The following is a 12727-nucleotide window of genomic DNA, read 5'->3' as shown; positions in this document are numbered from 1 at the left end:
CCGTTGGTCTAGAAACAGTACTTCCTTACTAATTATTGAACATTTAAACCATTTTGGGTTGTAGTGGTACAGGTTATTCTTTTTTTTTTTTTTTTTTAATAATGCATAATAATAATGCGTAACAAACAGGGAGTTCATATTAAAATTCAAGATAAATATATATTTTATCTTTAAATGGGTTAACTTCTTTTAAAATTCTCTCGATATTCTTATCAGTACAATTTTTGAGGACTGTATAATTTTTTTGTTATAAGATGGATTTGATTGATGCTACTTTAATTTATTTTAATAACAGATCTGTAAGGATGACCCAACTAAAAATATAAATGAACCATTTCAACCCGTGAAGAACTCGGTTAATCAAGTTGTTTTCTTGGATCAGACATTCACTTTATTGAGAGAGAATTTTTCAAAATAATTTTTTTCGGATTTTACGAGAAAAAGTAAATATTTTAATTTTAAAGGTCACTGATTTTATTCACTTTTTTTTTTACCCTTTTCCGGCCGTATCTGATATTCATGGTCAGAAATGGCCTATAGATATTATCCCATTGATAATTATTCTATTCAGAGTGAGAGAGTCGAGATGTGATTCCATGGTACCGCTACGAGATAAAAGTCCACCCGCCCAGGCCGGAAGAGCCGGAACCTCTACGGTTTAAATGTTAGGACACTCCCTCGCCTTCAACGGCATTCCTCCACTACCTATAGACGTTATAGTTTCATTATAGGAATCTAGCAGTACTTCGAAATTACTTTGTTTTATATTGATGATGTCATATGAAGGTTTTACCCTTGTTGTTCCAAGTTGCTAATTATAACGTTATAGACTGGCCTTAAGAAAATGTCAAATTTGAGGGCGGAAGTAGCTCCGGTGGTGAAATATCCGTGGAGCTAAGGCTTCGACCACAAATAACCTGAGGTCCCTGTCCTCGACCTTAATCAAGGTGCCACCTGATGAATGTTCACCCCCGGGAGAGCCTTATATTCGCTGGTGTTAAATTCTTGCCGCCCCTCAAGTTAATCCTAGGCCAGTAACTCACCTCGCCCTGTTTACTGTTCCCGGCTTCCTATTTGCCCTTCCAAATACCTAACCTAAATACATCACTCCTTTCAGCTACCTTTTAGTGCTCTGTTCGCATCTCCTTTTTTTTTTTTTTTAGAAAAACTATTAAAATACATAATAAAGTCGGAAGGGAAATTTATTATTTATTTGGACATTAAAAATCAATCATCAGTTGGATTATCTAAAAGTTGATATACGGATATCATATCTTTCTGATTAAACATTTTTTTAACCATAAATTTATACACTATAGTAGGGTATTAAAAAAAAGAACGATAAGCAAAATATATGTATATTTATGCATAATACACTTTCCATCTAGTATTACGTAATGTTCATAGAGCAATCCAATAATATTGATCATAGGCCAGACCATGCTACTGTTTTCAGGAGATCGAAAAAAAAACGTATCTCATCACTAAAGCTAAATTAAATTCCAATTTTTTTGGTCAGGAGGTCCAAATACTCAGCAGTAATTAGGACTATTCGTATTAAAAAATAAACGCTTATGGCCGTTTTTATTCCCAATAAGCCGCGTGATTCATCAGTTTTATTACATTTTAAACCGTTTTATAATATCCTATAGAACAATTCCATAACACATTATGTGAAAAACAAATAAAGGATAATAAAGGACCTTTAATCGTATCTGTAGCTGAGATTACATAGATCTATATTTACTGGTTGTCCCAACTCTGTATAAGTGTACCTGTTAACTATGGAGGAATTTAGGAAATTTTGATTTGATATTCGCTGGGACATAACTGTGACATCTAGTCTATCATTTGATGTTATCGTTCATTTTCCAACTCTGGAAGTTTTAGTTGAAAGAGATAATGAAATAATGGATACAAATTAAATCTACAGATTTTGTGAAATAGTCTGATTCTGATGTTATGAAGAATTTACATTGTTCACATGGATCAATCATCGTAATTGAAGAATTTATTCATTGAGGCATCATAATATTTAGAACAATTTTAATCTTTTCGGATGTATAAGGAATTTTTTAGAATGTTTAGAAACGATTTTATTATAACTCTAGAAACAAAGTTCAATAAGTTACCAAAAATGACATTGGATACAAAAAATAACTCAAATTCAAATTTTGTTACATATTATTGAAGAAATTTAATTATTTTAATTTATCTGTCTTTATTTTAAGCCCATTTTAAATGGAAATTTATTTTAAACATGTATAATCGTTCATATTTTAAATTTATTATATCACCAACATCGAAATTTCAATTTACTTGTCACTCGGTCTGTTTTCACTGTAAATTAATAATAAATATGGTTAATTATTGATAATTAAGATAATCTAAAGGCCTAATTAACACTAATTGAATTATTGAGCGTTAAATTAAATTAATTTGATCTATCCCATGGTCTATCATCGAGGCTTATTAGTTATACTCATGTTTAATTATAATTAGCATGAGTGTTTAATTAGTGTTAGGTTATACCTTGTGAAGCCCATCCACATTGATTTTTATTGTCAGTACTTTTTATTTACATTTTTATTATTCTCATTAATATAGGTTTATATATTTTTAAAACCATATTAATAAACAGTTATTTCATCAAAATTCTATTTATTTTTTTTATATTTCAGGTTAAAAAACCTCCCAAATCTACCAATCGAAATTGAGAGAATGTCTAAAGAAGGCTCTTACGATATCGAAGCAAAACTGAAACTTGACGTGAAAGACTTGCCAGAGCAGATCACTTTCAATTGCATATTGAATATTCCTGATACGAACTATACGCTGCAGAAGTCTACATCCGTCTACCCAAGGCGTAAGTTATTTGTTTATTTATTTTTTAATAGCTTTACTAACTTCAATGTTTTTTTGTTTGGTTTTTCGCTTAATTTTACAAGTTTGCATTAACATTAAATATTTTGAGGCAATACATCTGCGAATCCGTATTTTGTTAGACCCCCAAAAAATAAATAAATAAATATTTTTTCCTTATAACATGAATTATAAAACAATCTAACTTGGGAAAAACGTTTGATATTTCTTTGTAAGGACTAAACAGTAAATGTTTTTATCCATATTTGTTTTCTCGCTTAACGTAACTCAGGATAAGTTGAGGAAGTAAAAAACACGAAATATTTATCATTTTTCTTTAACAAAATTCCAAAGCTCTAGAATATTCTAGGCTGTTATACTTCCAACTGCTCTTGCAGTTTACGAAAGTTTACTAATTTAAAAAAAATCAAATCCAGACATTGACAATAAATTAATCCTGGTTTTCTTAGTGAACCTTAACTAGGAGACAATTATATTTTTTACTCAATGGAGACGTGTTAATTAATATGTTTAGTCCTAGGTTTTATTATTAGGTGTTTATTTATTTTATTATCGCATAAGTTCAAATTTCAATTTTATTGTGTACCATTGATGTTAGGGACCTACTTACTTTAAGTATTATAAAATTATATGAAAGTTTCTTCTTTTCTTTCGATTCTTACCTGCCCCTCTTTCTTTTCTTATACATTAAGCTCAAGTATGTGTTGTAGAATCATAATGTTAAAAACAAATTACATTGACTACCACCCAGATATAGCGAAAATTTTATTTCTTGTTTCAATGCGAAATGTTCACATTCACATGTTCCTATTCAAGCTCCAAACTTCACATCAGCCAGAATTATTTGAATAGATTTTGTGAATATCTCCCCAAAAAATGTTTTACAGTAGTCAAACATTTAATGGAACTTGTGATCGTTAAACTAAAATTAAAAATTAAAATTCATTTCTTCTTCTCTAATTCACTGCTTATTAAACAATTTAATTGAAGGTAATGTTGCATTATTTGTTTTAATATTTTAATTAATGAGTAATCCTTCGAATTTTGGAAATAACTCCGTAATCTGTTTTTGTATTTTTTTTTAAATACTGATTTCATATTCACCATTTCAAAAAAATAAGAATAAAAAGTTGCAGAATTTTAGTACCAACTGAGTTCGACGTTTTTGTTCATTGTCTATTACAAACACTACTACAACGCGATTGTAATTGAACAGGGTTTAGTGGAGACAGGTTTGTAGGTGGTGTCGGCTTCGAGCCTTTAGTACAATATGGCTGATTGTCATGGTCTCGTTTTAAATAATAAATATATGCAAAATTACGCGGGTGATATATAAACACCAAAATCGTTTAATAATATTTGCTGTATTGAACCTTAGGCATGGTGATAGGGACAGGTTAGGCATTTACTTTCAACTTCATGGAGGGAATGAAGTAAGCACGAACCGCCTGTGAATTTGAAATTTCAGGTGAGCAGGGGAAGTGAAGTAGATGTGAAATTGCGGGTACGTGTTACTGTATAATTCAAACTCGATTATCCACTTCTAAAAGTTTATATTCCTACAGAAGTTAAAATTATGCTTATTGCCATAGCTATGAATTTTAAGGCATTCTGATTTTTGACATTATTGATTTCGATATTTAGATATTATAATTCCATCAAAATGTTCTATAGGCTTAGTTTGTGTTTGAACGTATTTTCTCATTAATAATACGATGAAATAATTAATACGTGTTTATATACGAGGGTTGAATGATATTGAAATCTTCTCTGAACTTTCTCAACACTTTTAAGGAATTTTAGGCTTATAATCAACACCACCACATATGATGTTTTAGTAATATCAAGTGTTAACAGATATATTTACAAGCCTACAAAATTAATCCTGAATATACAAGTCAGGCAAACTAAAATATTTAAAAATGACGTTAGGTCAGGAGAAGAAATTTAAAAAAGTAGTTATTAGTAATATTTTTAAGCTTAAAACATTTTATGTCCCCGAAATTCTGGTAATTGATTAAAAAAAATTATGAAATCCTTCCTCGGAAAAACATATTTAATAAATAATTAATTTCTTTATTCTCTTTGGAAAGCACCTGACTATTATATAATACCAAATTTCACTAATATGCTTATAGAGATAAGCAATTGCATTCTGTCTCTTGGAATAAAACAGAGTCCTTTCTGTAGCTCCCTATTTCTTTAATTTTTGTACATAATTATTTATTTTAACGTTTTCAGGTATGGACAATTTTACATTTTAGTCGATTGAAAAAAATAATTGAAATTGAAAGTTAAAATGAGTATCATTTATTGTACGGTTTGATGTAATTTTGGAGCAACTGATTATAACCCATTTTTTAATTTTAATGCTCATGAGTGATGTTCATATTGATTTGATTAAATTTAATTAGCTTATATTTAACCTGAGTGATGTTCTGACCCTATAATGTCTCCTATCATTTTACAATGATCAAGTTAGATCTCCTAAGTTTGTATATGTTATTCTGCCACTAGGAGTGCTTCATCATTTAAGAAGCTTACGAAATATAATAAAGTATTTTCCAAATTTTGAGTTCAGATTGCTTGAAAACTAGCAGGGAATATTACTGAGTAACTTGAGACATCTTACTAAAATATTGATAGTGGAGTTCGCTTAAAGAAATAGCATGGACGGACAGATTTAATTCCTGTATTTTAAGGTCTTTAACATTAATTGTTTCATCTAAAACTCTGAAAGTGCTGAGTGAATAATCTTAGCACCCGGGCTACAAAAGCAGATTAGCCATTTGCTTAAAAATTGTTACAATCGTTAAACTTATCTGTTTATGACACCTCTAAAAATTGGGTTTGATACCATTAAATTTCCGTTAAATTTTAACCATGGGATTAATGATAGAAACGCCATGTTATATGTAGGTTACTTGTTTAGCAAAGTAGTTATCAGACTTTTTAGTAGGTAATACAGAAAAAAAAAATTAAAATTAGAATATACAATAGAACTGGGAACTCTGTGTTTGCATGTTGTTTTTTTTATGAGGCTGTAAGTTTTAGATGAAAAATAATTTCTTTTTTTTAAATTTTTGTGGAAGGAGGTTTAATGGAGATTCTCATTCTCAAAGAAGCTCTGTAATGAAAATCTCCTCTTCAAAGCAACCCTTATATTTAATGAAACCTTGTTTTATTTACCTCAAAATAAATTCTTAGCATTTTGTAATATAGCAACGTACAGAATCTATTTTACATAATTTTGTATTTGTTTGTAACTTGACATAATATTGCAAACTAATTATCTCTGTTTATGACAGTTTAATTAATTTACGTGAACATGATTTTGCAGTATTTGTTGCCTCATTGCATGTTGACTTATATTATTTTTTTTTTTGTACAATAATTAAACATTAACAATTTACTTCTGAGAGATATGACTCTTAGTGAGGAAAGCTATTGAGATAGAGGTTGTGTTGATGTTTCATACAGCGTCGCCTAAGACTTCCACTGTAAGCCCAAGAGACTTGAGAGCCACCGCTAGATCGACCTACGAAGAAGATGCTGTACCAAACCATTACGATCCGGACCTTTTCTTCATCCATGGTAAGGGGCATGAAGGTGGAGGGCACAGATAGTGTTATCTAAAGTCACATTTGCATCCTTGTACTTCTGTCTTAATTGTGTATTATAGGAGGTTGGTTTGATACTTTAGTGCAGCATAAGATGGTTTTCAGGATTAGTGTGTGAGATTTTATCGTGTGTTTCTATAAGCAGGTAGAATTATCTTTCCTCTGGAGTGAAGCCGCATTTCTATACAAGTGAAGAAATAATTCTTATTCTATATATTGTATATTGTAGCAATTTTATTTTATACACATTAATTTTTTCGACGTTTTTGTAATGTTTTGGACATTTTACCTTTAAAGGTAATGAATGACAAAGTATAAAATAAAATTGTTTCAAATAAAATTAATAACATTAAATGACTATTATTATTTTTTTTTTGTATTATGTAAGTTTTATGAGGTCCTAAGGAATTTTTTTTATTAATCATTCTGATCCATTGTTAATAATTTAAAAATAAATTCCACTAAAAAAGAAAGAAAAAACTATAATAAAATGGTTCATTATAAATACTAATCAGTAATTAGTGCTATATTGGGACCGTGGTAAGACAACTAACTCCAAGGACCCGGCTGGGTAGAATATTGTTTCATGTTACAGCCGCTACTTTTGGTTTACTTACTGTGCTATGAGTATCTTCGTTGGAAGGTTTCTCTAATCACATTTTCCTATTAATCCTGAGCGTCGGTTTTTCCAAATTCCAGAAGGCGTTTATAATATTTTATAAGTAAAGAATAATAATAATAATGTTTTAACCAATCTACGTTAACAAATCCTGCCAATATAGCATAAAATTAAATATCAAATAATATTGATTTAAAAATATAATTAATGAATTGTGAAAGTGAGCTTATCCATTTATGTTGCTAAAAATTATATCGATTAAGTTTTTTATATAATTGCTAAATTGCTTTTAAATTGTTATTGTTTATTATTAGACCTAAAAAACAATATAATTATTAAATATAAGATATTTGGTTATTTTAAAAAATCAACAAATTTAATATATGTACACTAGATACATATTCAAATGCATAAGTATTTGAACATGCACAATAAGTTAATAATTTATCGCAATAATTTGGTTTCATCTAAAAAAAAAATATTATCTTCCTTGATAGCGTAGGAGTTCAACTTTCATTTTATATACAACAAACCAATATATTGCTTTAAATAAAATTTCAGTAATAAAATGAATTCATTTAAAAAAAAAAGTATGGTACTTTTCCAATAATTATATCTACCATATTTATTAAAAGTGGTTTGAAACATTCAATACGAATAAAATCTTACGAAATATGTTTATATTTTTGGAAGTTGTTTGGTCGTTTCGCTCATCTTCAGTTGTAGAGTTTGTAGGTTTGCTATTGTGATTTTAAGCATCTTCAAAACATAAAACAAAATTCACAGCATGTTTTTTTGCTATAACTTTAGATGTTTTATTTGAACTTGTAGATTTTTGGTGTGTGATTATATTCTAATGCATTTTTGAAACGATACATTGTTACAATTGGAAATTGTATACTGTAATTACAAAAGTTTTGGCTTTCTTTGGTTTTTCGTTTAGGAGTGATTATAAATTTTAAGTTTTTCATTCGTTATTATTTTTATTTTTTTATTTATTTTTGTTTATATACTGTTGGTGGTATTTTTCAGTCAATTAAATGAAATGTTATTTGAGGATATTTAATCTTTAATTAAAGAGTTCTTTATTCGTATCTCCTATTGACATTTAAGTTTGTATGTAATTTATTTGGGTAAGGACATGATTTGTATATTTATTATGTAATCATTTATTTTAAATGTGTAATTATTTAATTTTGTTGCTTTAATATTTACTCATAGTGTTTATCATTAAATTGTTTAAATATATTATTGTAACATACAAACTATTATAATGCCAATGACACATTCAATTCAATCATAGATAATTATTTTATTTTTAGAATAATTTAAGAAAGCATAAGTATGTACAACACTCATTTGTGCGCTTGCTATTGGAACTGTTTGCTACTCGATTCAAATCTATGAGAATTGATTTTGATTGCAAAACTAGTCTTTTACCTAAGCACTTTTTTTTTAGTGAAACTTCTTTACCGAAGTTTTACACATCAAGAAAAAAACAATTATGTGAGGGTAAACTGAATTCTAGCAGAAAAAACTTGTATATTATAATAGGAGAGTAGGAGCTCAAATGAACTTAACTATTCTGGAAATGCTGGTTCGATTGAGTTTGCTCCCGTTACCTCATAGTGTCCAATTATATAAATACATTTTCTGCTAGAATTGAATTAGGAAATGGCTATCTATTCTAATTATTATATCATATTATTAAGTAATATTTTCTGCCTTAAGCTATAGTATGGAACGCATGATTATTATTAATAAACTTTGAATATATTATTACGTTTCAGAAGTTTCACTTCTGTCTGTCAGTCCTAAGACTGCTACAATTTTTTTATTGGTTTTCTTATTGTCACTATATCTTATTTCATTGATCCTTACAAATTTTGGTATAAGAAAAGTTTCTACGACTATTGATATTCATTGATATTGAGGCTATAATTGTATTGCTGGTACTTGTGATATGTGCAGTTCTTGGTGTGAAAACTCTTTGAAATATAGTTTCAAATGGTCCTTGTTCGGTCTACTTATGTAGTAGAAGGAATATGAAATAATTATTATTATTTTTTATTCAATAATGATTGAAAGGATGTAGGTATTAAACTTGTATTCGATGCCAAACCTATCTTTAAATTGTTCAAATAAGAAATTCTACTCTGGACCAGAGCACCCCCTAGTATGTGGCTTTCCCATTTTAATCTTTCCAAATCGGCTAACTTTTTCCTTCAAGTCCAGGAGCGGAACTAATTGAAACTTTACCCGAGGGCCTCCAGGGCCAGGTTATCAATTTCGTACAGTACTTCCTCTTTCCGCTCCTTAACTCTGGTATTGGTCCACTAATACAACCTCCCTGGTACCATTGTCCATTCCGTATTGAACAGACAGTGGATTCACGGTCTGATGGAAGCTGTCCGGATTAAATTGCTCTTCGAAACGGGCAGTTTACGCTTCGGTTGACGGGTGTGAATTAAGCGCATTGGGATGAATAAAAAAATCGCGAACGGTGCAAAGCATGCGTACTGACGTGGAATAATTTGTGAGGTGTTGAAGTGGATTGCCTACCCCTTTATATCAGTTGCTGAGGAGTCAATGAACAACTTGTATTTTGACCGTGAAACATCTACTTCAGTTTTAGTCAAGAAGCTTTTATTTGCAGTATCAAATGTATTAGTCTCATCTACTGTTAGTTTAAATTACACTGCATCTAACGTTTTATTAGCTTTATTAATTCACACATGATTCAAAGCAAAATATAATCATTTGATTTGAAAGTGAACATTTCTTGAATTTGAAGCTAGTGTATTAATATGAAATGTGGTATTTTTTATCAATCAACAATTAGTTCAAGGATTTTCCTGTGGAATTTGTGTGTAGCTCTCTCATACTCCTTTCAACATATTCCTATAAATTGTACATTCTTGTGTTCCTTGTGACTAATGACTTAAGATATTGGAACAAATGTTTCCAGAAAAAAAAATGTGGCCGCATAGTACTAAAATAGTTGACTTTTAAAAATTTTGAAAATATACATTTTGTGGATCTTTTTTTTTTTGCAAACCATTATGCAAACTACCATTTCTACGATGATAATCATTGTGATGAAAGCAGTTATATAATGGACATCTATAGTAGACTAATTAAACATTGATTTATCTTTATCTGGAAAAAAATATTTTTTTAAAAACTTTATCTTGGGACATATTGAAAAAAAAAATGTTAACACATTTAAAGTACCTTTAAAGATAATGATGAGCATTAAAAGAAAAGTGAGAGAAGTTTTAGATATTTTCTGGAATAAATGGCATGTGTCTGCTATAGTTCAATACCTACTTTAAATTAAGGTAATTAAACTAATAAACAATAAACGTTTTCTTTAAATGTCTATTAAGCCGATAACTGTACCATGTATTATAGCCGTTGGTGTGGCAATTGGGTAAAATGATATACGCCATTACTGTCACGGTCCCAATTATTGCAGTTTCTAGCAAACCAAATTAGGTAATTTAAAATATAATGGGTGGCTTTTAAAAGATGACAATAGTTCTAGATTTTTTTTATATGTAACAACAGTTCTAGATATTTTATTTCTAGATTTTTTTTTTATATGTTTGGTCTTTTAATTGCTGCTGCACTTGAATTCTCAATCGTATCAACGACTTGAAAAAAGAAATGTTTTATTTTTAATTTTTATTTATATCTAAAATTGGTTGATGACTTTACAAAAATTTAGGATTCATGAATTACAGGAACCAAAAAAGTGACTTGAGTGTTAACCACCTGTTTAGAAGCCATTTTAGTATCGTCACTTATTTTTCTGGGAACGTAGGGCTTCTTTTTTAATCATTAGTTGCAAGGAACACAACGATGCGTAATCTATAGAGGTGTAGATGAGGAAGGAGAGTTTGGACCGTGAGAGGGCTGGCCCACCTTGTTAAATCTCTTTTGATATACCCTCATTTCAATGTAATTCATGAATATATATATGTATGTATATTTGCCTAATAGTTTTAAATCTTAGGAAGGCCAACATTCAATTCAACGACTGATGCTTAACTTTGAATCATGTGCAAATTTTAAAAGTAATAAGTAGTTCGATTCAGTGTAACTAAAATCAAGAGTAGGTTCACGACAGACTTATACATTGGTCTATCTGTAACTGCAAATAAAATATATATTTACCGTATCATCAATAAATTATAATCCGATAATTAATTTCCAAAGTGTCGTTGTCTGATTGTTATTACAAATTAAATTGGTGCAGAAATCTCATCACGTCCAAAATACTAGGTCCAAGGTCAGACTGACCCTAAAGCTATTACGTAAAGCATTATTTTTTGAGAGCGGGTGTTGCCATAGCGATGCTGACTCCTCTGCAACTGATATTAAGGGGGTATCCAACCCTCTTCAATCCCCCGACGAATTGTTCCACGTCAATACGCATGCTTTGCACCGTCCACGATTTTTTTTTTATTTGTATTTACCCCATTGCGCTTAATTCACATTCCTCAACCGAAGCGTGAACTGCACGTTTCGAAGGGTAATTTAATCCGGTCAGTTTCCATCAGACCGTGAGTCCACTGCCTGTTCAGTAAAAGACTGGGGGTACAGGCGAGTAGTGATGAAGAATGCATATTTCTGGTTGGTTTTATTTCTTTCCTCATATATAGTTCTCAAATTATAAATATTCAACTGGAAATTTTTAAGCCTTTGTACCATTCCTGTGCTTTGTTAGTTTCACAAAAAGCCTTATGCAATGAGATAGATTAAAAAAAATCAATAAATTTCATTCTATTGATTTAAAAAAAAATACAACTTTTGGGATAATACTTTTCTTTTGAACTGCTGTTTCTGTGTTATTATCTTACTAATTAATTATTAATTATCTTGTCTGGAAGTTTAGAGCGTATGGAACAACTATTTAGCTAAAAAAAAGAAAATTTTGCCTTCTTAATTTTTCTCCAAAAATAAATATCGTTGACACAACGATCAAACAAAAATAAAATTGAATCAAATAATTAAATAAAATAAATAATCAAATTAATTGATAATTAATAAATGTAATGATATAATAAAATAAATAATCAAATTAAATCCAAATGATCTTGTGAAATTATACTTAAGTTTATTAATTGTTGGGCTCTATTCATTTCCAGAAGCTTTTTAATAAATCATTCTTATCAGATAAGACTCAAGAATGTTTAATTTTTTATTTTAAATTTAGGGATTTACTTCACAGTAAATGCAGTGGTTAAGGTAAAGGTTGGTAAATTCTATCCAAAATTTTATGATGTTTTCACTTTTAAAAGTGGTTTTCTGTTTGCAGTTGTTTCATTCGTCGATTTTTTAAGGGTAGTCAATTTATGGATTTTTCTATCAAAAGTTTATATATCTACTTTTGAAATATTATTATGAGAGCATCTATCGTAGATAACTCTGATTTTTATTTAAAATGTTGACTCATAACTCCTATTTAACAGAAGGGAAATTTAAATTTTAAAATCAACTGAATAAGTTTTAGATATCGAATTTTAATTTAAGTTAACACTTTACTGTTCAGAAGTATATTACTTTTTGATAGAAAACTCCTCAATTGTTTAAATATATT

At 29.4% G+C, this 12727-nt stretch overlaps 1 protein-coding gene across 1 annotated transcript in view; it reads left to right on the top strand.

The window, feature by feature from the left end:
• Positions 1-12727, top strand: part of LOC112210031 (uncharacterized) — a gene marked incomplete in the record, with an annotated part of 706770 nt that overhangs the window by 614367 nt on the left and 79676 nt on the right. Inside the window, 2 exon segments of the mRNA XM_067047358.1 lie at positions 2682-2866; positions 6364-6477. Coding sequence (XP_066903459.1) covers positions 2682-2866; positions 6364-6477 — 299 coding nt within the window.

Source organism: Halyomorpha halys, unplaced genomic scaffold (assembly GCF_000696795.3).
Source record: "Halyomorpha halys isolate HHAL.00 unplaced genomic scaffold, Hhal_1.1 Scaffold139.1, whole genome shotgun sequence".
Lineage (NCBI taxonomy): Eukaryota > Metazoa > Arthropoda > Insecta > Hemiptera > Pentatomidae > Halyomorpha > Halyomorpha halys.
Note: the sequence above shows the minus strand (reverse complement) of the source record. Positions and strands in the feature narration are given on the sequence as shown.